The sequence below is a fragment of the Otolemur garnettii genome, unplaced genomic scaffold (genome assembly GCF_000181295.1).
Source record: "Otolemur garnettii isolate 467f Iridium unplaced genomic scaffold, OtoGar3 scaffold00250, whole genome shotgun sequence".
Classification (NCBI taxonomy): Eukaryota; Metazoa; Chordata; class Mammalia; order Primates; family Galagidae; genus Otolemur; species Otolemur garnettii.
The window spans coordinates 851593-877878 of record NW_003852645.1 but is presented as its reverse complement, the minus strand read 5'-3'; the positions used below and the strand labels follow the sequence as shown (position 1 = coordinate 877878).

The 26286-nt window shown below is 49.6% G+C and overlaps 1 protein-coding gene across 1 annotated transcript; it reads left to right on the top strand.

Annotated features, from left to right (window-relative positions):
• Positions 1-22607: 22607 nt before the first annotated feature.
• Positions 22608-25874, top strand: FZD10 (frizzled class receptor 10). Its single transcript, XM_003802604.2, has one exon. The coding sequence runs from the start codon at positions 23082-23084 to the stop codon at positions 24825-24827; it is 1746 nt and encodes a 581-aa protein (XP_003802652.1). The 5' UTR covers positions 22608-23081; the 3' UTR covers positions 24828-25874.
• The last annotated feature ends 412 nt before the right edge of the window (positions 25875-26286 follow it).

The window sequence follows — 26286 nt, the reverse complement described above, 5'->3', positions numbered from 1 at the left end:
AGCCTCCAAAGTTACTGAGGAGGCCAGGCTTTTGTGTGCAAACTTAAGAGCATAATACCAAACAAATATCATGAAGTGTCCTCATGAAAAATAATTTGCCTAATTCTAAATTGGTCTTGAGAAGGCTGTTTCTACTCTCTGAAGCTGAATTAAAAACATCATCCAAAGGGAGAGAAGGAGGGTGAGAGAATCAAGTGTGGAGGCCTCCAGGAAGGGCCAGACTCTGGGGAGGACTGTAAAACTGGATGTCTGTATATTTGGGCTGCTCTATCCAACACCATGAACTAGGTGCCTTATAAACAACAGCAATTTATGTCACACAGTTTTGGAGGCCAGAAATCTGACATAAAGGTATGTTTTGCATCTTGTGGACGAGACCTTCTTGCTGTGTCCTCACATGGAAGGGGTGGTGCAGCTCCCCCAGGCCTCTTCTGTAAGGGCACTAATGTCAATCCTGGGGGCCCCACCCTCATGAACCAATCTCCTCTCAAAGGCCCAACCTCCAAGCACTATCACACTGGGGTTTAAGACTTCAATAAATGAATTTGGGGTGGGGGGGGGCACAAAAATTCAAACCACAGCTCTGTGTGCTCTGCAGACCTGGCTGAGCTTGTGAAGTGCAGAAAGGACACCAGGCAGAGACCTCACCCAGTCTCAACTGGGGTGGAATCATTAGTGTAGCTTGGACAAGAAAAACATGTCATGAGAAGCAAAAAGTCACTGGGTGGTGAGTCATGTTTAGCTGGAGACCAGCTGGGTGCATCCGGAGGAGAGGTGGCTCCGTGAGCCCAGCCTGCCCTCAGCAGCTGTGACAGCGGTGAGGTGAGGCTGCACCTCCACCTCCCGGCCTGCCGGCACCTCCAATGACTCCTGCTGGGCCTGGCCTCACCCCCATGCAGGGCTGTGCTTCCCAGACAGGGACACTGCATGTGGCAGAGCAGAACAGCCTGTTCATCCAGCAACAGGGAGGGGAGAGTGGGCAGGGCTGGAGTGAAGCCCAGGAAGCAAAGCTTCACCCCGAGGAGTCTCTGAAACTCCACCAGGAAGGAATCCCACTGGACTCCGCATTACTGTGCATGTGTCTCTCGTAAAAGTCAGTTTTAAAAAAGTGACTCTTGCTTTGGCTGTCAACAGAGAGCCTTAGGGTTGCCTACAAGTACAGGGACATTCAGTCACCCTTGGAATCCCCAAAACGTCACACCTTCACTTGTATAAACTTTCATGCCAGCGGTTGTATCAAACTTTCCTGTTCTTTTAAAATGTTTTTACAACCCCTTTAACCCTCAATAAATAGTGCAGTACACAGCAGGTGCATTATTATAACTGCCTTTATTTTATAATTATAATACAAGTGTAATTACAATTATGTGACTGCGGTAGGCAGGATAACACCACCTCCCACCAGGACGCCTAGGTCCTAAAGCCCAGGCCCTGAAACATGTCCCTTTATATGACAAAGAGGGCTTTGCAGATATGAGTAGGGCTAAGGACCTTGAGGTGGGGAAATGGCCCTTTTTACAGGTGGACATAGTCTAACCACACAAGTTCCCAAAACTGGAGAACTGTTTCCAGGTGAGGGTCCCGAGGACACACGATGCCAGAAGGGCTGGAGAGATGGGATGCAAGTGGCTCTGATGGAGGAGCCCATAACTATGGCCAGAGAGACAGTGCCCTGATTGGCCAGGTGACCATCCCTGCAGAAAGTGGTGAGGAAAGGATCCCTTGTAGAAATTTGGGATCCTGTTACCTGGGGATGGCAGACATGGATGCTGAGTGCCCAAACAAGTGTCCACTATAGGAATACTGGGAATCCACTGGTCTTCCGGGAAGTCAGGAAATCTATGCTGTGGCCTTTTGGGAGGATGTGGGGACACCATTTGCAGAAATGGTCCTACCAGGGAGGGCTGTGAGGTACCACTCATGTTCACTCCACCGCGAGACAAGTCGGGCACTGGCACCACCCCATGTTCCCATGGGAAAGTGTGTCTCCGGGGTCTGTCTCAGCCCTGCGTTCCTCCTGACAGTTCCCACCCCGCAGCTGCCCTCTTGGAACCCTCCTGACTGTTTTCTGTCCTGCTGAGACCAGGAACATTCGCTCTTGTGTTTGTTTTCACAGAGTTTGCAAACTTGAGCCTTGGCCTTAAAACAGGGGAATAATCGGCTTTTTCCATTCACCCACTGCCGAGCCCTGGGAACGCTGTGAGCAGGACTTCAGGTCAGCTGGAGAGGGGGCCCTGCCAGTCACAGTCCCCACCCCTCAGCACCACCCGCCAAGGTCGGGCTCCACAGTTGCCACCCACGCCAGTGTTTCCCCCTCCAGGAGCAGAGATTTATACACTTCAGGCCACCACAGCACCTGGTTCTGATGTCAGAAATGGCTCCAAAGGTGGAGATGCCTGTCGCACTTGGAGACCAGAGCCCACAGCCCTCCCTGCCCCACTCTCCCCACAGGTCTCAGGAATACCACCCCTCCTGCAAGGTCAGATATGACAGGGCTGAAGGCCAAACATGTGCACCAGGGGACGTCAGTCCTCCTGAGAAGCAGCAGAAAGTGACTCACAGCTAATGCTGCTTAGGCTACACTAAACTGGCACAACCAGAATAAAATACTTTTGGCTAATTCATTTGGCAAGAGCATCAAAGCCTAAAGAGGATAGAGGCCAAGTTTTCTCTTCTTTTAAAAACAAAATAAAATAGAAACAAAAACAAATCCTGGCACGAGGAGAAGCAAAACTCTGATTATCTTTCATCTTCTGTGCTCGCTGGAGTGGAGGCGCAGTGGCTGTGCTGACTATTAATCCCCTGCACCTCCTGTTGTTCCCAGCACATAGTAGGTGCTCAAGAAACACTTGCTGGACAATGTTCCAGTCGGTGTAGGGTGGATAGGAAGCTACCCTAAACTGAACAGCATAAAACAACCATTGGATTTTACTCATGGGTTCTCCAGGGCAAGAATTTGGATAGGGCATGATCAGGGTGGTTTTTCTCTGCTCTGTGGTGCCTGAGGCTTCAGCTTTGAAGACCCACAGCTGGGGCTGACTGCGGCAGGGGGAGTGAGGTCACCACCAACCCCCAGGGAATGGGGCCAAGTAATAGGAGATTGCTCCTTGGGGTCATCCTTGAGACTCTCAGACCACCCTAGCTGGACCCAGGGAATAAACTCCCTGTTTTGTTTCTGAGACACTGGGCAACATGTTAGGATTTGGGGGGGTTGCTTGTCAGTGAGGAGTCCCCATGGGAACGATCTGAGGTGTGTGCCTTTTCGTTCTAACCTGCACCAGCAGTCTTCCCTCTGAGATACTGAGCAATGTGCCTACCGCACCTTCTACCTGCCGCCCTCCTCCCAGCGTCCAGAGGCAGGGACCAAGTGAAAAAAATCGAATCAGGCTCAAACATCATTTCAGCCAAATTTCCTGAAGAGAGAGAGAAGGCACAAATATTGTGTGTTGTTTAAGAAGTCAGACACCAGCCCTCCAAAATGAAGGCGTAAGAGCAGCTTTAGTTGAAAAACAAAAGGGGCCCTATAGGCCCACCTGCCCCCATGGCCATGACCATCCAGGATTCTACTGGGGCTGCTCCTTGGAGGAGGGCTGAACCCTCCAGGGCTTGACAGTCTGCACACTGGGTCACACCCTGCCCCTGGGAGCAGAGTCAGATGGTATTTTCACCATATTTGCACTTTTTCCTTAAATTTCTCTGCGTGCTTATGAACACACCCACTACAAAAAAAAAAAAAAAAAAAAAACCTCAAACTGGCCTGGTTGCCAGTCCTGGGGCATTTCAGAGGGATCAAGTGGGAAAGGTGGATGATTCAAACGCTCCAGGTCTCCAGGACTTAGCTGGATGAAATATAGAGGAAGCCTCGTTCTCAGGCTCAGCCACCTGCAGCTTCCTGGGTGAACTTGTGCTCAGAGGCCCAGGGGCCGGCCTGCAGATGGGGCGGTGGGAGTGATACCAAGGTCTCTGAGAGGGAGGTGAGAGTGTGACAGAGGATTTGTCTGAAACCCTCCTGGTGGGAAGTCACCCTGGCTCTGAGCCATGCCTGTTTGGGGAGTGGAGACATCAAGTGAAAACAGAGAAGAGGTGCACACGGAGGCTCAGAGCCTCCCCATGGGCGACAGCACCTTCCAACAGGACAATGCACCCAGCCTGGGACTAGTGACACCTTTTGCAATCTTCTGGCCCCAGAGTTTAATTTCAGATCTGATGTGGCTGTGAAGGAAGAAAACAAACAAGCAAGCATGCTCTCTGTTTCGGGGGAATAGCACCATGGCGATTTTCATCTGAACAGGCTACGATCGAGTTAGATGGGGCCCTTCACCCAAGCTCCCCTGCCCCCTCCCCTGTTCCCACCATTCTCTGACAGTCACAGGTTCCCAGGAATTGATTTGGTTTATGGTTGTCTGAAGTGTTTGTCAAGAGCTCTCGCTCCCTCTTTTCTCTCTTTCTCTTTCTGTCTTAAATTGCCAGAAATGTAGAATTTGCCTAACTGAAAAACTTCATTTGGAAGGCAGAGGGGACTGTGAGAGTGGGTGTTCCACGTCAGATTCTGGGGGTCTCGTGCTATGCCTCGGAAGTGTGTGTTATCTAAGGGAGGAAGATGACCTGGGCTGATGCCCGATGTGCTGGACACAGTGCTGGGTGTGCTGGGTGCTGCCCATGGATGGACTGGCAGGATTCTCACTGCTGATGTGCCAGCCCAGGGCAGAGCCATAGAGGATGGTGTGCATGTGGTATGAGTGTAGATTTGGAGGGATAGATTCGGATTTGTTGTTTCAAGACACTGGCTCACGTGGTCCTAAGGCAGGCAAATCTGGAGTCTACAGGGCAGGGGCAGCCCAGAAACTCAGAGTTTCTTAGTCGTCCAAAAATCAAACCTCAGTTTTTCCTCCTGAGACTTTCCATGGGTCAGTTGAAGCCCGTGCACAGGGCAATCTCCTTGCTGCCCATAGATGCACCCACATCTGCAAAATGCCTTCACACCAGGGCTTTGATTGACACTCTGGGTGCTCCACGCCTGGCCTAGTAAACACTGAAGACCAACCAGCACACTCTGGGTTTCTCAGATGAAAAATAAGAGGCTCAGAGAGGTTGCCTGCTTTTCCTGGGGTCACAGAGCAGTTGAACAGTGAGCAGTTCTTGCAGTTCTTTGGGTCTCATCCCTTGTGCTGTGTGCCCTTGGGAATGTGTCTCCGCCTCTCTTATTCCACTTGGCTTTACCTCTGGAAACCTGTTCGTCCAGCCGGGGCACCAGGGTGGTGTGCAGCTCACCCCCTCCCACATTCTGAGCCCAACCTGAAAACCAGATGAACAGCCACTCACACCATGACCCCAGAGCTGAAACTGGAGCTGAGTGTGTTTTGTGCTCCTGACAAACCAGAAGCCAAAAGCCAGCCAGCCTCCTACTCTGCATCCAGGAACCCCAACCACCAAGCATTTTTGGAAAATATAACCAAAGTGAGATTGTTTTTCTAGATGTTCTATTACATTGGAGATTTTAAAATGACATTGAGAAGTAAAAATACATTGGCAATAATTGGGAAAATCTTAATTTCCAATAAGAGGAGGACTCGTTAAAAATTATGAACCAGTGGAATGTTGGCCAGTCATCCCAATGATCTTTTTAAAGACTATTTCACGATAGGGAAAGCTCTTCATGACATCACAAGTGAGAAGGAAGGTAGGTTACTGAAAAGCACACTCAGTAAGGTCCACTTATAGGATCGCACGTAATCTCAGCCTTTCAGAAAACAGACTGAAAGGATAAGCTGCCAAGAGCGTGGCCCAGGGCTCTCCGGTGGCCAGCTTTCATGCGATTTCTACTTTAATCTCTTTGCTTATATGTAGCTGATGTTTTATGTGTTTTATATCTAATGAACATGGAATGATTTTGTGACCAGAAAAAAGTGGTCTTCTGTGTTGTGTGTGTTTATCAAGGCAGCATTCAGGAAGGGACTGCTAGGAAGAATTAATTGATCCCATTAGATATCTCAGAATCACGGAGGACTACCATGGCTGGTAGTCAGTTTGGGGACAGGCCTTTAATGACATCCAGCCACCTCCCAGAAGTATGACAAACACCACCCTTGGCCTGGATTCGTACCAACACCATCAGAACCTCAGCATATCCTGTGGCACAGCACCTGCCAGGCAGGTGTGCTGAGGACATGGGTGTTTCTGGTATGGCAGAGGTGGAGGAGGCTTGATTTGTACCATCCCCAGGCAGCAGTGGACCCCAGAGGGACGCAGAGGTTGACAAAGCTGTTCAGTTCAGGGCATCCTTGTTGAAGTCCCCATGTTAGTTCCTACCCCACAGTGAGGTCATCGGCTTCCTCAGCTGCCTCCCTGCAAATCATTCTTGATCTTTTTTTAACCAACAGCTCAGAAGGCAAACTTCAACTGGTCTCTTAAAAGGTTTTTTTTTCATATGAAAAACCAAGCAGATGACAAAGAATTCGGACTCCAGAGGCAGCGGGCATAGGCTGCTGCTAGCTCTGCCCCACCCTGTCTCCAGGACCTTGCTGTCTTCTCTGAGCTGTGAAATGGGGGCAGTAAGGACTGGAGGGACCTCTGGGAGTGGTCAGGAGGGTTATGTGATCAGGGGTGAGGGCCAGGTTAGCCTCCATGCTGTCATAAGTAGGGATAATTTACAAACGGAACTAGCCATGCTCTGAACCCCTCAGCCCACCATCACTACTCATCCCTGGTCTAGGTTCCACGGAGAGATACAGACCATTTCACCTCTCCTTCCTAAAAATGAAAAAGAGAAACAGAGGTACTGTGTGTCTTCAAAGAGGCAACATCTGCAGAAGTCCAAGTTAAACAGAACAGAAAAGTTCAGGCCAAATTTGAGGGCCTGACCCTGACAGTGTGGACAACAGAATAGGTGTGAAGGCAGCATCAGCCACAGCTGGTTCCTGAGGGAGGGCAGTGCAGAAAGCTCAGCATTGAGCTTCTCTTGGGTGGAGGCACGACGCCCCCCAGGACAGATTTTTAATTCAGCATCACAGTGCTCAGGCTTGGTCTCCCACCCTGGTTCTAGTCACCCTCCCCTGCCTTGCATAGGCAGCTTCCTGAGGACCTGGGCAGTGACCAAGCTGAGGTCTTGGGTCCTGTCTTCTTGCTGCTGCCTTTAATATTTGGCCTGAGGGCCACCAAAGATTGTCCCCTGGGTGCTCTGGGCATGACATGAGGTAGGAAGACCTTCCTGGCCCGCCCACATGCCTCCCTCCCTGTGTTCATGTCAAGCCCCTGGCTACTCTAACGTCCTCAACAGCCAGAATTGGCCTGTCCTTCCCCTCCAAGGCTCAGTCTCACAGCCCTCTGGTGGAAGGGACGATTTTATCTAAAAACGCCAGGGACACCCCAAGGCTGGACAGCAGCCCCCATGCACACCCTGCCCACGGGGTCCTGGAATGCCTGCAGGATAGCCCTGGCTTTGGCCAGGCAATGCCCCAGAGAAGGGAAGGCTCTGTCCCTTTCAGCCTCATCCATCAAATGAAGCAGGATCCCAGGGTAAGACACAGCATCTGGGCTGCCCAGCTGGGCCATGAGCTTCCATGCAGGATTCCTCTCCCTGAAGTTTCCCTCTGAAAGGTGCTGAATGATTCTGGGGCATGACAGTAACCTCTGTCTGGGCTCCTGGCCATCCTGGGAGACCTCGCTGGTTAGTGGGCCCTCAAAAGAGAAGAGTGTTTAAAGTGCGGAGTGTTAATTACTCCAATTTTGGCAAAGGGCCCATGGCCCAGTGAGTTGGAGACATCCAAGTGTGGGGATTTGGGGCTGGCCCTATTGTAGAACCTAAGGGAGCCTGAAAACACCACATCACACCAAGTCTGAGTCGGAAGCTCCTTCTCTGACCTCGGCCGTCGTCGGCCCCAGCACCTACAGGGACGATGCTGTCACAACTGAGAGACGTGTAGGAGCCACTCAGGCTTCTCTGAATCCCGCCAAGCCAGCCATCGCGGAGGCTGCAGCAAAGCAGCCTGTTTGTGCTGGCTGGTCCCGGCGTATCCCTTTGCCAGAGTGACTCACCTTCGCTTGGCTCAGGGCAAGAACCCAAAGCAAAGAGCTGATGAGAACCCTTCCCACAAGTCCTAATCCAGTCATCTCACGGGGCTTTGCAAGCAGCAATTAAGCTTTCCAGCTCCTGCCCTGTATATATAATTATGCTGTTCACATGCAGGGACACTGAGGCAAAAAGACCTCACTTTCTCAGTTTTGTAATTGGGCCACCCAAGCTCTCTTATCTCATTGTCTAATCCAGAAGCAAGGATTAGTTATCCTAGGTGAATTGGGAAGTTTTCTCCTGAGCTGGCATCTGGATCAGACATCACCTGCTCTCCACTCAGAGGCCTCACCGTGCACAGAAGTGACGCATCGGGTGACAGCAGAAATCTGTGCAGAAGTCCTGGTCTGTGGGTTATAACAGCTATTCCCTGCAGCCAGGTCTACACCTAGGTCTTGAGATTTTAAGAAGCTGAAATTGTATGTGAAACATGGTGATGCTTTAAATTTGAGTAATAAACTCGAATTTCTTTAAAACACTGCACAGTCCAAACAAAACCTGTGGTATGGATTTCGTCCTTAAGAGACAAATATGGATGATTCACCTAGGTCAGCACAGTGCTGTAGAAATATAATGGGGACCACACATGCGATTTTAGACTTTCTAGTAACAACTTTAAAAAAAAAAAAAGTAAAAACAGACATGGATAACGAATTACCATAATGTATGTTATTGAATTCAGTGATCCAAAATGCTGCCATTTCAAGGTATAAGCCATGTAAGACCATTAAGGAAACAGTAAGTCTTCGGAATCCTGGGTGCCTCTTTCCTGGCAGCTCATCCACCTCTGGCTTCATTTTCATCCGGCGGGACAGCGGGGGGACACCAGTGGATCCTGATATACTTTGCAGCCGGCACTGAGGCTGGAGTCTCATCTGCCAGGTGGAGAACATGTCCAAGTGTCCCTCAAATGCACCATTTCTTCTTCCTTATTCTTTGTTTTCCTTCATTTCTGAAGTCGCTGCCTCCTGGACTTTGACCTACACTGTCTCTGAGGATGCCCACCTTGCCTCTCTACCTTCTCCCCTCTCCTTTCTACGGCTGCCAGAATGATCTTTTAAAAACCCATATCTGATCTTGCCACACACAATTGGGCACCCCGTGGGCCCCTCTCAGCTCCCTGAATATGCTACTGTGCTTCCAGACTCCACACCTTCTCCTTTGGTCCCCCTGGGGGATTCCCAACCACCTTTCTGACCCTCTGTTCCAATGCTGCCTTCTCTGGGAAGAGATGTCTCTTCTACCCCACAAAGCCAGAGGAACTATCCTCACCCTCAGCTGCAGCCCCTGCCTCGAAGCTCTCGTCTCACCATCTGGGCCTCGCCTCCTACTTCCCAGAGTTAGGGTTATTTTAGCACAAGCAGGGACTACTGTGGTGTCCATCTGGAAGGTCTAGAACAGCTGCACCTCTAGGCTGCTTGCTGAAAACTCATGTTAAGTGGCGGATATTTCAGCCTTTCTGGGTTACCACTCATAGAGTCCACATAGCAACCTGTGACGTAGCTATGGTTATTACGCCCATCGTATTGTTAAGGAAACCAAGGTTCAGAGAGGTTAAGCAACTTGTCCACAGTCACTCAGCTCCTCAGTGGCACAGCCAAGATTCAAACCCTGGACATCTGACCTAACCATTCCAGTAGGCCACCTCTGAATTCCTGAATGGTGGCAGGGAGTGTGATTTGAAAATATGCTAGTACCGTGATTGGCACCAGCATGCAGTGCGTGCATACTGGGCAAATATGTCAATAAAGAACAACTTCAGGAGGGCACACTCTGAGCCTCAATCTTCAGCTCTCAGTGGCACATCACCTCCTCAGAGGCAAGCCCTGAGCACTCCATCCTAGCAATCACTCACTCACTCAATCAATCAATCAATTACCCCTTGTCTGCCAGCTACGTTGTCTGTCCAATTAAGAACAGGTGCCTTTACTCATCTGTAGCTATCTCTGCAGTTCCCAGAACAGTGCCTGGCACAAAGAAAATGCTCAGTGTATCGTGCTGAATAGCTGAACAAGCGAGCCGATGGCTGCTGCTCAGACACCAGTTACTGGCCTTGGCCAATCAGCCTGGACAGAGCTCTCTAGACAGCCGAGCGGCAGCAGACAGAGCCCACCACTACGTCATAGGCTTATGACAACAAAAGATATGCAGAACTGAAAAATGTGCCCCATGGACAAAGGCAAATGGAATCATTTATCACAGGGATGAAACTCTACTCTATAAGCCCACAACCATTTTCTACAAAGATGTAGATAATAAATATTTTAGACATTGGGGCCAGACATTCAGGGTGGCCACTATTCAACTCTGTGAAAAAGTAGTCATCTACAGAGTGTAACCAGTGGTGGGTGGCTGTGTGCCAATAAAACTTTATTTGCAAAAACAGGCATCAGGTCAGATCACAGGACACGTTTGCTAACTCTTGTCTTCTCTAATGAAATAGGTCTCCCATAAATAAAAGAACTGAGCATACATGTGGCACAGTGCTTAAATATTATACTGAAATATGGGGCAGAGACACTATGTGCAAAGGATTTATTCATGAAGATTTTGCCTGTTTCAAACCTGCTGCATGCATGTTTCAAGGGTAACTTTTGCAAAGACATACACGTCAATGAGGAATTTTTCAGTATTTCTGTTGACCAACAGCACTGAGGTTAACATAGTTTGCTATTAGTCTGCCCCATTTAAAATTATGTGATTTTTTTTACAACTATTTTTAAAAATCGGGCTGTATAGCATGTTTTCCAACTTTGTTGCAGTGAGTCTACTAATGTTTGTTACATCACCCTAGTTCAAATTTCCATAATTTGAGTTTATAAAAAGGGCAGCCTCATGGCATGTGTTGAGCCTGCAGTGTCCCCCTGAGACCATGAGCTGCCCAGGGGCAAAGTGTGCTGTTGTGGTGGTCTCTGGGTTTGGGCCCCGTGCTTAGAACACAGCAGGCACCCAATGCCTGTGCATCAAACTCACCTGAACTGAGGATGTGTTTGACTTCTACAGTTGAGAAGGATAAGCTTAAAGTACAGCAGTGAAGATGGCAGTGAGACATCAGACAGCACTTTCAGATTATGAAGCACGTGTAACCCTGCAATTTGCAGGTGGTTCTTCAGTCTTTTTCTCTGGAACTTCATTTGTTTTATACTAGCTATTCATGTGGGATAGTGTAGACCTAGTCCTTCAGGAAGCAGGAGGAGGGAGCAGAGAGCATTCCCAAAATCCTTCCAAACCTAGAATCTAGGATCTGAGATATTTTCTACAAATCATGACATCTCCTTTATTTTTTTTCCCCATGGACAGTACCAAGCACTTAAAATGCACAATCTCTGTGTATGGCCTCATAGCTGAATAAACCACATCAAAAGCCTTTTGCAATGATACTTTTTCCTCCCTGAAACCTGAGGCCCTAAGTGCACCTGCTATTACATTAGTAATTAAGCCACTCCCTGGGCCCAGTGGATATACATTCAAGCTGCCAAAATATGATGAAACAGGTACCTTCTTCTCTGGGACCTTGGTGGCCTGACTCCTGTGTTCCCCCAAATGCCTTGTTCTAATTCCAGCAGATTCACCTGGAAGCTGAAGTGGGGTAACCTGTGTATAGTCCACAAGTACCAGGCAGACAGCGGCATTGGAGCCTCCCCCCTCTGGTTGCAAATGCACCCATTCGGCAGCTGTTGAAACAGCAAGCAGCTCACCAAATAGTGTGGTTTAAACCTTGCTAGGGACAAAGCAGCCACAGCAATCAAAGTACTGTCATCTTCAGTTTACGTCCTCAACCTAGGGGACTGATGGCTCCTGAGTGACAAAGGATGAAGACCCTGTGGATGTCCACCTGACCACTGCCCAGCCTCCTCCCCTGCTGGCTGACACCTAGCCCAGCCCTGAGTAAGTATCTGCCCTCCTTTGTGGGGCCTTGAGGGTGTGTCCTCGCTGGTCTAAGACAATCACAGTGGCCTCTTTCCCTGGCCACACATGGACGTAGTACAGCCGCAATGTAGTTCTGGCCAATGAGATGAAAGAGGAAGTCTGTTGTGGAGTTTCTGGGAATAGTTCTTATTAAATAAAAAAAAAAATCCAGGCTGGGCACAGTGGCTCACACTGGTAAGCCCAGCACTCTGGGAAGCTGAGTCAGGGGGATCACTTGGACCCAGGAGTTTGAGGTTGCTGTGAACTAGATTGAGGCTGCAGCAATCTAGCCTGGGCAGCAGAGTGAGATTCTGTCTCAAAGGAAAAAAACACAGAGACACAAAACATGTGATTCCTTTTTTTCCCCACCGAACAGACTCCGATCATGAGGGCATTGGCCGAAACACAGGCAGCACTCTTGAGGGCATGAGGAAAGCAGGCCAGGACCAAGCTGAAAGGCTGAAATGGCTGAGCAGAAAGAAGAAAAGAGTATCAATCCTTCATAAAGTCTTGAGTTGCCAAATAAACCAACCCTGGAACTGTCCTAGCAAAATAATAAATCCCTTCATGGTTGAAGGCATTTCCAGTCAAGCCTTCTGTCGCTTACAGCCTGAAGCAGTCTAACATACAGAGAAGTAGTTCATGAGAATTGCTCAGAATCAGTGGCTTTAGTAACAGTTCAGCAAAAATTCCGCGAACTCGTAGAGAAATACCTTCCTAGGCAAAAAATCAAAGAAGCACCTGCTCTCTCCCTCTCATGCCTCAAACTCAACTGCTGTAGCCAAAGGGGCAGAGAGAGAAAAGTCACGTGGCAGATGGAGCCCACACGCTGGGGCACTAGATGTGGCTCTGTCTGAATTCCCAGCACTAACTTACTATAGCCAGGACCAAACCCCGACTCCCAGATTTTGGTTATTGTGTGGTTGCCCTTCTCCTGGAGTGCTGTGCCCAAGTTTTCTTTTGGGGAACCACTCCTCACCACTTCTTTTTCTGAGAAAGGATCTTGCTCTGTCACCCAGGTTGGAGTGCAGTGGCACAATCACAGCTCACTACAGGATTGAACTCCAAGGCTTAAGGCAGTGGTTCTCAACCTTCCTAATCCTATGATCCTTTAATACAGTTCCTCATGTTGTGGTGACCCCCAACCATAAAATTATTTTTGTTGCTACTTCATAACTGTAATTTTTGCTACTGCTATGAATCGTAATGTAAATATCTGATACTAGGCGACCCCTGTGAAAGGGTTGTTCGGATCACGACCCCACAGGTTGAGAACCACTGGCCTAAGGGATCCTATTGACTCAGCCTCCTGAAAAGCTGGGGCTACAGGCCCTGGACTATTAGCTCTCACACCATGCTCATTTTTCCATTTTTTTGAAAGAGATGGGATCTTGCTATTTTGCCCAAGCTGGCCTCAAACTCCCAGCATTAAGAGGTCATCCCATTGTGCAGGGATTACAAGCATGAGCCACCAAATTGGTCCCCTCCCATGTTCTCAGGACATTTACCACAGACAGGGCTGATTTCTCCTGGCCTAATCACAACAACTCATCTGTCTGGAAATACTGAGTAATTCAGAATTGGGCATGAAACCCAAACGTGGTCCTTGCACACCAGACTATGAAGGCGAAGCCAAGAGGACAGGCAGACACAGAGCCAGGAGCTGGAGGGTGACTGGGCTTTGAAGGCGCTGTGGGAGTTGGGTTTTCCAGTTCCATAAGCCAATGACCTTCTGCCTCTGTCTCTCTGTTTTTTCACAATCCAGTCTAGTTTGGTTTTCTGCCCTGCATATCCACAAGAGTCTGGAGACAGCTTCCCGTGAGGCACACTGCTCTAGACCCTAGTTGGGGGAGTCCCCCAAATCATGCATTACTACTGAAGTGTGAGTCTTACTTATTACCAGAGCAAGTTGTGGTAATGGTGACATTTCCCATAAAATCCCTTATTTTCTTCTGGGAACGAAGTCCCCTCTCTGTTCCTGGTCAGTCACACCACACAGTGCAAATGAGTTCTACGTGTTTTCCCCTAACTCCTCCTATAAACCCAATACGTCTGAGACCAAGGTCTGTCCAGTCAAACTGACCCAGCCAGACCAACTGATTTAGGGCACATGAGCCATTCATACTGCTTCCTAGGCCAACGGGGAAAGGGTCTTTCTGATGCCTGAGTTCATCACTGCTGTCACAGGGCCCTCTTTGCCAAGATGGGGAATGTCCTGAAGAAAAGGATATCACACAGAGAAAAATGATGTGACACTTGAACTCCTGGACCAGCCTCTGCCTGAAGCTTCACCTTTATACTCCCAGATATAGGAAACTTTTTCAGTTTAAGCCAATTTGAGCCTTTTTTTTTTTTTTTTTTTTGTAACAGAGTCTCACTCTGTCACCCTGGGTAGAGTACTGTGGCATCACAGTTCACAACAACCTCAAACTCTTGGGCACAGCGATCTTCTTGCCTCAGCCTCCCAAGTGCCTGGGACTACAGGTGCCCACCACAACACCCGGCTATTTTCAGCTATGGGTCTTGCTGTGACTCAGGCTGGTCTTGAATTCCTTAGCTCGGGCAATCCACTCGCCTCGGCCTCCCAGAGTGCTGAGCAGGATTTCTGCCACTTCCAGAAAAGACCCCTCTCTAATGCAATCGACAAGTACAATAATATTAACAAATACTGACACTTATAGGTGCCCCCATGGTACATGCCATGATCTGTTTGAGTGGTCTCTTAATAGTCTGTTGAGGACACACATCACATTTCACAGATATGGAATAGATGCTCAGAAAGATTCAGTAACACACCCAAAACTGCCCACTAGCCTTCGTGTACATTAGGAAAAGATGCCCTCTCTCTGCAGAGGCTGCTGAGGGGCACGTGCTTCAGTGGAAAAAGATTCTGAGGTCTTTTAGCAAATGAGAGGAGGGAGCCCTCCCTCCTAGCAGACAGAGACTCACACCAGGGTGCAACGTCCTTGTCCCAGCATTAGTGGCAGCACCCTTCATGCTCTCAAGAATGCCCTGGTGTGGCCCGTAAGTCACATGAGGCATGAATCGTGTGTAAACTAAGTCCTGCCAGCCCATTTTATTCCATTGACCCCATGTTCCTCCTCAGATGCCCCAGGTGCCACGGCACCTTGGGACCTGACAGATGTCCCTGCCAGGGGACCTCCCTATGCAGAAGTCCACCCACTCTCTCACCCCACAAGTCCTTACCCCTTCTCAGAGCAGCCTTCCCAACTACCCTGCTTCTAAACACAGCCCCCGTTCCCGCCCCCCAGATCCCTTTGAACCCCTTACCTGCCCTGGGAGTCACTCATGTTCTCACACATTCTCAGTGTGGACATCATAGTGTGTTTTCCCCTCCCACTAGCCCGGGCTTCCGAGGGTGGGGATGGCTGGCGGTTGTGGATCTGTGGGCTCCATCACTCTTGGCAAAGAGTGCACTTCAGTGAAGTGTTTGTCAAAAGAGAAGGAGGGAAGGAAAAACACCAGTTCTAGGACTGCCGTCCTGATGCACGTAAGTCAGATAATATAGGCATGACAAAGGTGCAATGGACAAAATAACACAGAGGGCACCTCCTCTAGGACGTAGTGAGTCTGAGTCAGTCCAGTGGACGCTGTGACAGTGAGCGGTGGCCACCAGCAAAGAGCAGAGCCAGGGAGAGCATCTTCCTTATCTTTTCTGTTCTCTCTGAAATCAGATGAGTGTGTGTGTGTGTGTGAGAGAGAGAGAATATGAATGAATTGGAAAGTCACTCCAGAATTATGTGATATAAAGAGAGACAGAGACAGAGAAGCAGAGAGAGAGAGACTGATCTACAAACAGATGTCTTTAGAAGAAAGCAGAGTATCCTTGTTCCTCAAGTTTTGTTTCTCAGCTATAAGAGCAGGGACAGAGACCTCCTCAAGCCTTACATATGAAAAAGGCTGAAATGCATTCAGGGATAGCAAAGCTATCCTTCCTATCCTAGTTCTCATCCTTCCAGAGAAACCGGATTTTCCATTTAAATTGTCATTGGGAATGAGGACAACAGACAAACAACTATTTGCATGGGACGTTCTTTTCTTATTATAAAACATGAGGCTGAAACTTGAACTATCTCGGAAAGACAGCCGAAAGTCATAATTGAGTTTCAGATCCATGCTGAGGAGAAGGGAAAAAGTTCACCCAGGGTTCCAGGTAGCATCTGCTGTTAATGCAGCAAGAGGAGCTGTCCTGGAGATGGAGCCCGCAGGAGCTGAGGACGCCCAGCTGGGCTTCTCCTCCGCCTCACCAGAGAACTCTCCAACAGGGACAAGGCTGTCAGCTACTTGTTTGTGGTTGAATCCAAGGAAGAAGGGATGCTACATACATCTAGCAGCTGGGTGGGGGCGGGGGGAGAGTTTGTAAGTGATGCTGTGAGTAAAGCACAGCTAGAGAAGACAAATGAAGAATTTGACAAAGAAAAGTCAACTGACCAGAAAGTTTACAGAGCAGTTAATCCTACACGGCTAACATTGTGTGCCAGATACGGTTCTAAGACCTTTATATGAGTTACCTCACTTAATCCCTACCCCAAACTTTATAAAGTAGCTGTTATTACCTTCATTGTACAGCAAACAGGAAGAAGCTCAGAGAGGTTAAGTAACTTGCCTAGGGTCACACAGCTGAGGCCAAGGGTAAACCCCCACACATTAACACCACCCAAATTGTGTTTCCTCCACTCTTTCCTCACCATCTGTGACTCTAAGGAACATCTTCAAACATGAGAAAGCAGAATATCAAGACAATTGGACACTGACAGACTTCTCAGGCCAGGAGGAACGGAGAAAAGCCAGAGACCAGGACTTGATCCTCTCGCTTGCTGCTGACATGACACCAAATACGGGAGCTCTCACTAAAAGTCTTGGCACCACTGCTGACATTTACTGCATGTGAGCACATCTGCTGCGGAAGGGCCAGGTGGCACAGTGGCCAGTGTCGACTCTGCCCCTTGTTAGCTGGATGGTCTCAGGCATCTGACATAAGACTTCCAAAGCCCCCTGTCCCATCCCTCATCTCTGAAATGGAATCTTCTCCTGTCATGCTTTAATGGGTACTATGAGGATGCTGAGAGTTGTTTCATATCAAAGGCTTAAAATAGTTAGTGCTAAATGCTCCTTTGGCTTTGGCTCCTGTTAGCTTGTTTATTATTTATGTTATGCAACTGATAGTATGTATGATTGTGCTTCTGACACTCTCCAAACCCCTGCCCACAAACTTCATATGGGAGGGCCTCTCTTCACTGTGCCCTCACCTTCTGGTTACGTTGTGTTTCAACAATCACAACAGCTACTGTTAACCGAGCACTTATTTTGTGCTTGCTACTGTTAGCAGTGCTTCCCAATGCCCTGTGAGGTCCCATTTTACAGATGAAAAAACTGAGGCAAAGAGATCAGGAGTTGCTTTTTCAAGGCCAGGTGGCTAGAATGTGGAAGACCTAAGAGTCTTCAGGGTCCAGTTTCTCACAAGCTCACCACTTGTTTGGTGGAATGGTTTCAGACTCAGAGCCTACATGAGGTCAGGAGCAAGAACATGGCTCTTCCTTGCCCTGTTTTGTCCCTGAAGGGGCAGCTTCCTTGTTTAATATCTCTTTCTTCCCTCACCTGCATGGGGCCCTACGTGCGTTGGCGCCTTAGCTACCACATGGTGGACTGGCAGCTCAGGATACATGAAAAACAGGGTCTCAGAGTGTGGGAAGGAAGCCAAAAGAAAACAGATGGGAAGGTGAGTAATTAAATCAACACATCCCAAGCAGCTGAGAGAGAAGGATGCTTTGCAAAGCCTGTATGGCAAAGAATGAAGTTGGAACTCATAGAAGGGCCAGGCATTTCCAATCAAGTGTCCACGGAGCTGTCTGGAATATAAACACAAATCAAAATAAAACACACACACACATTCTCTCTCTCTCTCTCCACACACATACATACATACACATGCACACACTCTTTTGTTTCATTTTTCTGAAATTATCATTTCTTTTTCAGATATAATTCTTCAAAAACAGCCCAGCCCAGAATTACAGATTTAAGTGCTTTCTACAGGGGCCAGCTCTGCCCCAGGTCGAGGGTCAGCTTGCCTGTGTTTCAGAACTGGCATGCTAAGTCTTCCTATATTTTAAACAGATAACCTCCTCATCATCTGAAAGGACTCAGAAAGAAGGTGGGCTGTGTCCCTTTAAAATATATATATATATGGCATTATGTTTGCTGCTGCCCCAGTTGTTGAGAGAAAAAGAAATCATGTATCTTTAAATGATGAGGTGCTGAATAAGGAGGCTTGGGCAGCAAAAAGGCTAATACACTGTGGAAGGGAAGGGGTTTAATCTAATTTAGTTGGAGGGTGTCTGTCTGCAGTGTTGTTTTTTGGAGTGTGGGAATAGAGGAGGGAAGCTGCCCCCTTGAATGGTCCCTCCTGCGCCAGAAGCAGTAGGGAGCCCATCTACGCCAGTGATCCAAAGCCCAGCCTTGAAAGAGGATTAAAGGAACGCTCTGATTTGCAATTCACACTAATGCACCCCACGGAACCTTTGGTAATATTTCAAACCACATTTCAAGAGAAGTGGCCTTAAAATAGCAGCCCAAATTGTACTGAAGCAACATTGGACACCCCACTCCCCCATTTTAGGATGCGGGTGCTTTTTTGTCTGTTTCTCACCTCCCTTCCCCCCCTCCTGACATCGTACAACCAGTGTTTTGAGGTGTAATTAAAACTTTTGTGTCTGTTGAATTTGCCGCAACTTGCATTGCCTTTCTGGTGGCGCAAACTGTTTTCTTTGCTTTGAGTCCCTTCAGATGAAGAAAGGTGTTTTCCATGGGGGTGGAGTGAGGGAGCCGACCTACTTGGTTAGAAAATAGAATTTTCCTTGCACGCTTTATATCTGATAAGAAGTTTCTGAAGAAACTTAATACAAGATGAGGTCAGAGAAAATAATGCTTATCCATGTCAGACTCCTGCACGCCAAGCAATTATTAGTAAACGGATCAGTTTTCATTCTTACTTGAAGGGAGAATTGGAAAAGTCCCTCACTAAATATAAATATGGATGACATTAGAGGATGAGAGGAGAAACACAGGAATCGTTTCACTGGATCATCAAACTTGAATGTGCCAAGAGAGATCATTCAAGTGGGAGACACTGAAAAAGGCAACAAGAGAGCCTGAACCACTTTCTATCTTAAAATTCACCACCATGATTTTATTTCTTTGCAAGCTTCGCTCATATTCCACAAGTTTATTCTTGCAATTAGCTTGTAACGTGCTAAGCTTATGGTTTAATTTCTTTTTATTGCTGAAAGTCTCAGTACTTTTTTTTTTTTATCTTAAAGAGATTATTTGGGTTTTCTCTAATCCCATTTCAGAAACCCTTGCACAGGGCTCACAATTTCCATTTACTATCACATAATAAGAAAAGATACAACTTTGATTTTCAGCAACATCCGTGTCAAAGCACTTTATACTTTTGAGTCTGTGAGTTTAAATGGAATGAAACTGGGCCTGTCTTTCGATTTCCTTCCACTTCCAAAAATACTTAGTTCTTGTTCAAAACGCTGCCTGACTCCTGAAATATTCTCTTTCAAAACCCTTATACTTTCCCCAGCTAACATTTGCAAAAACTTGAAGGTAGATAATGTTTGGGGGTAGCTCTCCAATATACACATATATATTTATTTTTTTTTAGGTGGTTGGGGTAAAAAAATATTCCTTGTCTTTGCCTGTTATGTGAAATCATGTTTAATTATAAAGTTTCATTAAAAACCTTTGCTCAAAATTTTAGAGGCCTAATAAGATTTCCATTAATTTAAACATATCACTATTCCCACGACAGCTCCAATGCTTTCTTTTTCCTCTTTCATCCATGGTTAAATATGTAAATAAAATGTCTAAAGTCATTCTTCAAAGAAGACAAAAGAAAAAAGAGCTGAGGGAAAGACAGCCATAAAATTCCTCCCAATTCTCCATAACATTTGCCAGAGGGGGGCCGGTTTCGAGCCAGGGCTGAGCAGCGGGGGACCGCTGCTCCTTAGAATCACACATCTCAAATCCCACACACAGGAAAGAAAAAATAAAATAAAATATCTTTTCAGTTGGAGCCATCAAAAGACCCTTTTCATTTATTAGTTACAAAGTTATCTTCCAGTTGCTGATTTCTCAGAACCCTCATTTTTCTATAATAATGTCTATTTGTTGGTTTCCATCTCAGCTGGACAGAGCGAAGCACTTCTGCAGACATTTTTATAAAAAGAAAGAGAAGAATGCAATCTGAAGTGGTTATAGCTAAAATAATGGGTCTGAACAGGGCTGAATTAAAATAGCACATAAAAGATCAATTAGGAAACACTTTCTCCAATAGCTCACTCCCAACTCCTGGTGCTTGGCGCTCTCTCTTACCCTCTTACTAAATATTTCCAATAGTTTCTGAGGGAGAAAAACAAAAAAGAAGAAAAATGGTGCCTATGAAGGACCTTGGCAAGACAAATTCTAGAAAAGCCAAGTGATGTCTGCTGAATGTTTAACTTAAAGATTTTGCAAATGTCATTAGATTAATTTTTAAAAATCTCTATCATAATAAAAATGGCAGTCCTTTTTTAAAAAAGCATGCGATTTTCATTCGAGGAATAAACACACAGTTGAAGGGGGTTCTGACAGCATTAGCTTCCACTTTTTTCCACTTTTGCTGGCACCCCAACTTCCCCTAACATCTCCCCATAGGATGCAGGGTACCCAAGACAGGGCCTGGGGGTGAATGCATGAACTTGCCTATTACTTCTGGGATGGGGAAAGTCCCAGCTTATAAGCCTGATGAACGCATGAATGAATGAGAGCGTGAGGTCGCCCAAGTTTCTTACAGTTGTACAATTGTACGACGTGTTTTAATTAAAAGCCCATAGTTTCAGAGGAGGCGCTCCGCTTCTGCCACGGCTGGCAGAAAGCTTGTCAGGGTAGGGGAGGTGCCTGGCGGTCTCCTTCCCCTTCCTGGGCTCTTCCTAGAGAGAGTTGGCGACGTAAGCAGCGTCCCCCACTGCGGGGGACTGGTGCAGCTGCTTCCAGGCCCGGTGGAGAGTGACCAGCCAAAGAAGGCCCCAGCACGTTCGCAGGGATGTGCTCACTTCGGCGGGAAGGAGGGGAAAAGCGGCCGGCGTCCCAGGCCTCTACTACTCCACTAACCTCTCCTCCTCCAGCAGTGGAGGCCCCCAACTGCTCCCTGGGGAGCCAACCGCAGATTGAATATGCTATCCTGGGAGTTTCAGAAAAACTTAAAAAGAACCTGACCTCGAGGGCGTCTGGGAGGAGGCCACCTCCTAGGAGCGCTGTTTATGTAAGCGTTAAATCGGAGTGCAAGGGGAGGCACCTGACATATTCCTGGGAAAGCCGAGGCATGGGGTAGGTGCCCACCGCGCACTTCCAGTGCGGAGCGAGGAAAGGGAATAAGTGACCTAATCACGGCCTGGGCCGAATCCGAGGGGAGTGAACTCAGAGGATGAGGGCAAGACGCTTCTTCTCCGCTTTCTATGAAAATCGAGTGGCGTGCGCCTCCGCCTCTCCGCCAGAGCTGGGGTCGCTCGGCCCAAGCTGACGCAGCGTTCTCCCACGTCCCACCCCTACCGCGCCCGATCTCCGCATCCTTTTAACCCGGCTGTAGCCAAGGAGGGCGCTGGCCGGGCAAAACACTTGCCAAATAATATAAATACCCGACGAGCGAATGACTTCCTATAATAAATAAACTCAGCCGCCTAGAAGGAGTCACCAGCCCTGTCTGGCGTGAGGTCCCACGACTCTACGGATTTGGAAGGGGCGGGGGTCACCGCGACGCAGCCAAGCTATCCTCCCCGCGGGGAGGGGGGTGTTAACAGTCCCAGGAAGCCTGCCGCCCAACCCCTCTCCCTGCCTCCTTAGAGTAGACCTCGGAAGAGCGGCCCTAAAATCTGGGCTCCCAGAGCCCCTCCTCCTCCCCACAGCGTGTCTCTTTGAAATTTCAAAGAAAACCCCTGCCCGGAGCCTGGGGCTGGTAACTCCCCAGCCCCGGGAAGATGCCGGCAGGTTTACAAGCTAAGGGGCCACTTTATGGCCACGGCCATAAAACGCAAATCCCACCTCCCTTTGAAAGCGCCCTCTGCCCCGACCTACCATAAAAATAAGAGAAGATGCGCCCCCAGCCCCCTGCCACGGACCACCTCCACCCTCTTCTCCCGCCAGTCTCCGAACTTTCCGTAACCTCGGCGTCCTTGGGGTGCTGGGGACAACCCCGGGGGTCCCCCAGGAAAGGGGACGCAGGCAGAAAAGGCAGCGGGAGGCAAAGTTGGAGGTCTGGCAGAGTGGGAGAAGAGCCGGGTGGGACACCCCGGAGGGTAGAGTCCCTTACGCTAGGAGGGGAATCCGGGGCCTGGCGGGAGACTGGGCCTGGACGCGGCTCTGCGCCCCCCGCGGGCTAGGCGGCGGGCAGTGGGCTCGGCCCCCGCTGGGCCCAGGAGCCGCCGGCGGGGCGGCGGGGCGGAGGCTGCCCGGGGCCGCTCTGCTTTCTCATGCAAAGCAGCGGCGGAGGCGGGGCGGGCGGCCCGGGGGCGGGGCCTGTCACAGCTCGGCTTTTTTCCCCCCCTCTTTGCCTTTTTGAGAGTCTTCTCATCCCGGGACGCAAACCTCGGAACAGCTGCCGGCTGGGCCTGGCGGAGGCCGGCGCAGGGAGGGAGGAGCCGCCGGGGCCGCGGGGGCGCTGAGAACTGGCCCCGCAACCGTGCGCTCGCGCCGCCGGCCCTCTCCCGGCGCGCCACCTGGGCGCTCCAAGAAGAGGCCAAAGTTTACCGTGGCAGTGAGTTGAAGCCCGCGCTGGGCTGCTGCACCGAGAGCTCCGGGAGCTTCTCTCGCTTCCCGGTATTGTTTGCAAACTTTGCTTCGCTACCCGGCGACCCCCAACTCGGCGGCAGCCGGGCGCAGACCGCAGAGCCGGGGACGCTGTGCGCAGCCCTCGGGCCAGGCTGGGCGGGCATGGGCGGGGGCCCGAGCAGCGGTGGACAGCGGGGTCCAGCAACCCGTGCCCGAGAGCGGCGGCTCTGAGGGGCGCGGACCTCCCTGCGAGGGCACTCCCGACGCCACCATGCAGGGCCCGGGTCCCCGCCTGTGGCTGGTCCTGCAGGTGGTGGGTTCGTGCGCCGCCATCAGCTCCATGGACATGGAGCGTCCAGGAGACAGCAAGTGCCAGCCCATCGAGATCCCGATGTGCAAGGACATTGGCTACAACATGACTCGCATGCCCAACCTGATGGGCCACGGGAACCAGCGCGAAGCCGCCATCCAGCTGCACGAGTTCGCGCCGCTCGTGGAGTACGGCTGCCACGGCCACCTCCGCTTCTTCCTGTGCTCCCTGTACGCGCCCATGTGCACCGAGCAAGTCTCCACCCCCATCCCCGCCTGCCGGGTCATGTGCGAGCAGGCCCGGCTCAAGTGCTCACCCATCATGGAGCAGTTCAACTTCAAGTGGCCCGACTCCCTAGACTGCAGCAAACTTCCCAACAAGAATGACCCCAACTACCTGTGCATGGAGGCGCCAAACAACGGCTCTGACGAGCCCACGCGGGGCTCGGGCATGTTCCCGCCGCTCTTCAGGCCACAGCGGCCTCATGGCGCTCAGGAGCACCAGCTGAAGGACGGGGGACCCGGGCGCAGCGGCTGCGACAACCCCGGCAAGTTCCACCACGTGGAGAAGAGCGCGTCCTGCGCGCCGCTCTGCACGCCAGGCGTGGACGTGTACTGGAGCCGCGACGACAAGCGCTTCGCCGTGGTCTGGCTGGCCATCTGGTCTGTGCTGTGCTTCTTCTCCAGCGCCTTCACCATGCTCACCTTCCTCATTGACCCGGCCCGCTTCCGGTACCCAGAGCGCCCCATCATCTTCCTCTCCATGTGCTACTGCGTCTACTCGGTGGGCTACATCATCCGCCTGTTCGCCGGCGCCGAGAGCATCGCTTGCGACCGCGACAGCGGGCAGCTCTACGTCATCCAGGAGGGGCTGGAGAGCACGGGCTGCACCCTGGTCTTCCTGGTGCTCTACTACTTCGGGATGGCCAGCTCGCTGTGGTGGGTGGTCCTCACCCTCACCTGGTTCCTGGCCGCAGGCAAGAAGTGGGGCCACGAGGCCATCGAAGCCAACAGCAGCTACTTCCACCTGGCAGCCTGGGCCATCCCCGCGGTGAAGACCATCCTCATCCTGGTGCTGCGCCGGGTGGCGGGCGACGAGCTCACCGGCGTCTGCTACGTGGGCAGCATGGACGTGAACGCGCTCACTGGCTTCGTCCTTGTCCCGCTGGCCTGCTACCTCGCCGTGGGCACCTCCTTCCTCCTCTCGGGCTTCGTGGCGCTTTTCCACATCCGGAGGGTGATGAAGACGGGCGGAGAGAACACGGACAAGCTGGAGAAGCTTATGGTGAGGATCGGGGTCTTCTCGGTCCTCTACACCGTGCCGGCCACCTGTGTGATCGCCTGTTACTTTTATGAACGCCTCAACATGGATTATTGGAAGGTCCTGGCGGCGCAGCACAAGTGCAAAATGAACAACCAGACGAAAAACCTGGATTGCCTGATGGCCGCCTCCATCCCCGCTGTGGAGATCTTCATGGTGAAGATCTTCATGCTCCTGGTGGTGGGCATCACCAGCGGGGTGTGGATCTGGACTTCCAAAACGCTGCAGTCCTGGCAGAATGTTTGCAGCCGCAGATTGAAAAAGAACAGCCGGAGGAAGCCTGCCAGCGTGATCACCAGCAGTGGGATTTACAAAAAAGCCCAGCATCCCCAAAAACCTCACCTGGGGAAGTATGAAATCCCCGCCCAGCCTCCCACTTGTGTGTGAACCGGGCTCGCAGCGAAGGAGATAGGGCAGTGGGAGCTGAAACACGGTGCTTTTCGGGGTTGGTTGGTCGATTTTTTTATATAAAGGAAAAAGAAATAAAAAGTGTTTACCCTGAAATTCAGGATGCTGTGATACACTGAGAGTGAAAATATGTACTGAAAGGGTTTGGTTTTGTTTTTGCTGTTTTCCAGAGAAGAGAAGCTCCCGGGTTCAGTAGCTTCTTGTGTAATCCATTTGTGGTAAAGTAATTGATTGGGCCCTGGAAAGAAAACTTTGATTTAGAAGCTTCCATAAATATACGTCTGTGTATATTGGAGTTGGCTTTGCTACTACCATTTACAAACAAGGGGACAGATAACTTCTTTGCGAATTAAAGAGCCTCCAGTGGGTTAGCAAATGAGCTATGGGGAGGGGGGGCTCAGGAAGGCTGCTCTGTGGGAGGCGGCTTCTGTGCAGACAGAAAGAAAGGGGATCCTGGGGCCATCACACTCCAGTGGATTCAGAGTCACTTACAACAGCCTCCAGCCTCTAGTCTTCACAAATAGTCTTTCTCTGAGACAGAACCCTCCACCAAACCTAACATTGGTGAACTCAAACAATGTGCAATACATTCCCCCCCCTTCCATGAAAATAAAAAGAAAAACAAGTATTTTGCTTTATATAAAGACAACAAAAGAAATCTCCTAACAAAAGGACTAAGAGAGCCAGCCCTCAGAAACCCTTTAGTACTACATTTTGTGGCTTTTTAATGGAAACCGAGCCAATGCTATACACATTTGGACTGATTTGTGGAAAGGAAAGGGGAGAAGAGGAGAAGGATCTTTCAAAAGTACCCAAAGGGCTTATTGACTCTTTCCATTGTGAGACAAATGATTTCCATGAACCCATCCAGAAGCACTAGGTCAGCAAAGACAAACTCTGTGTCATGTATTCTCTCTTACAAGACCAGGAAAGAATGGCTTCTCCTTGTATATATTTGTAATATACAATATTTTTCATGCTCCACTATTTTATTAAAAATAAAATATGTTCTTTAGTTTGCTGCTAGCCCCTTGTGTGTTGCCAGGTTGCCTTCTCTCTGCTTTCTGAACAAACTCTGGGTGTGCACCTCTAGCTGGAACTTGCTGATTCTCTATACAAACTGCAGAGAGGTGGGTTCTAAGGCTGGCAGAATAATTCCTCTGTGAGTTTCAGAGGAGTTACATGCAGGTCATATATAAAGTTGGAAAAACTTTCTGTGACTCTTAGTAGGTGGATGTGAGGCTCAGTCCTAGACAGGTCATCAAAGAGAGACTTGGCTATTAAGTGTGACTACACTCAGAGACTTGGATTAGCCTCTTTTAATATCTTGGGAGAGTAGAGCCAATTGATTAAGAGAATTAAGTCAGTAGTGTTCAGCTGATCTGCTGGGGTCGCACTGTACCTAGACAGAGCTCTGGATATCAGCCCAGAGCATACC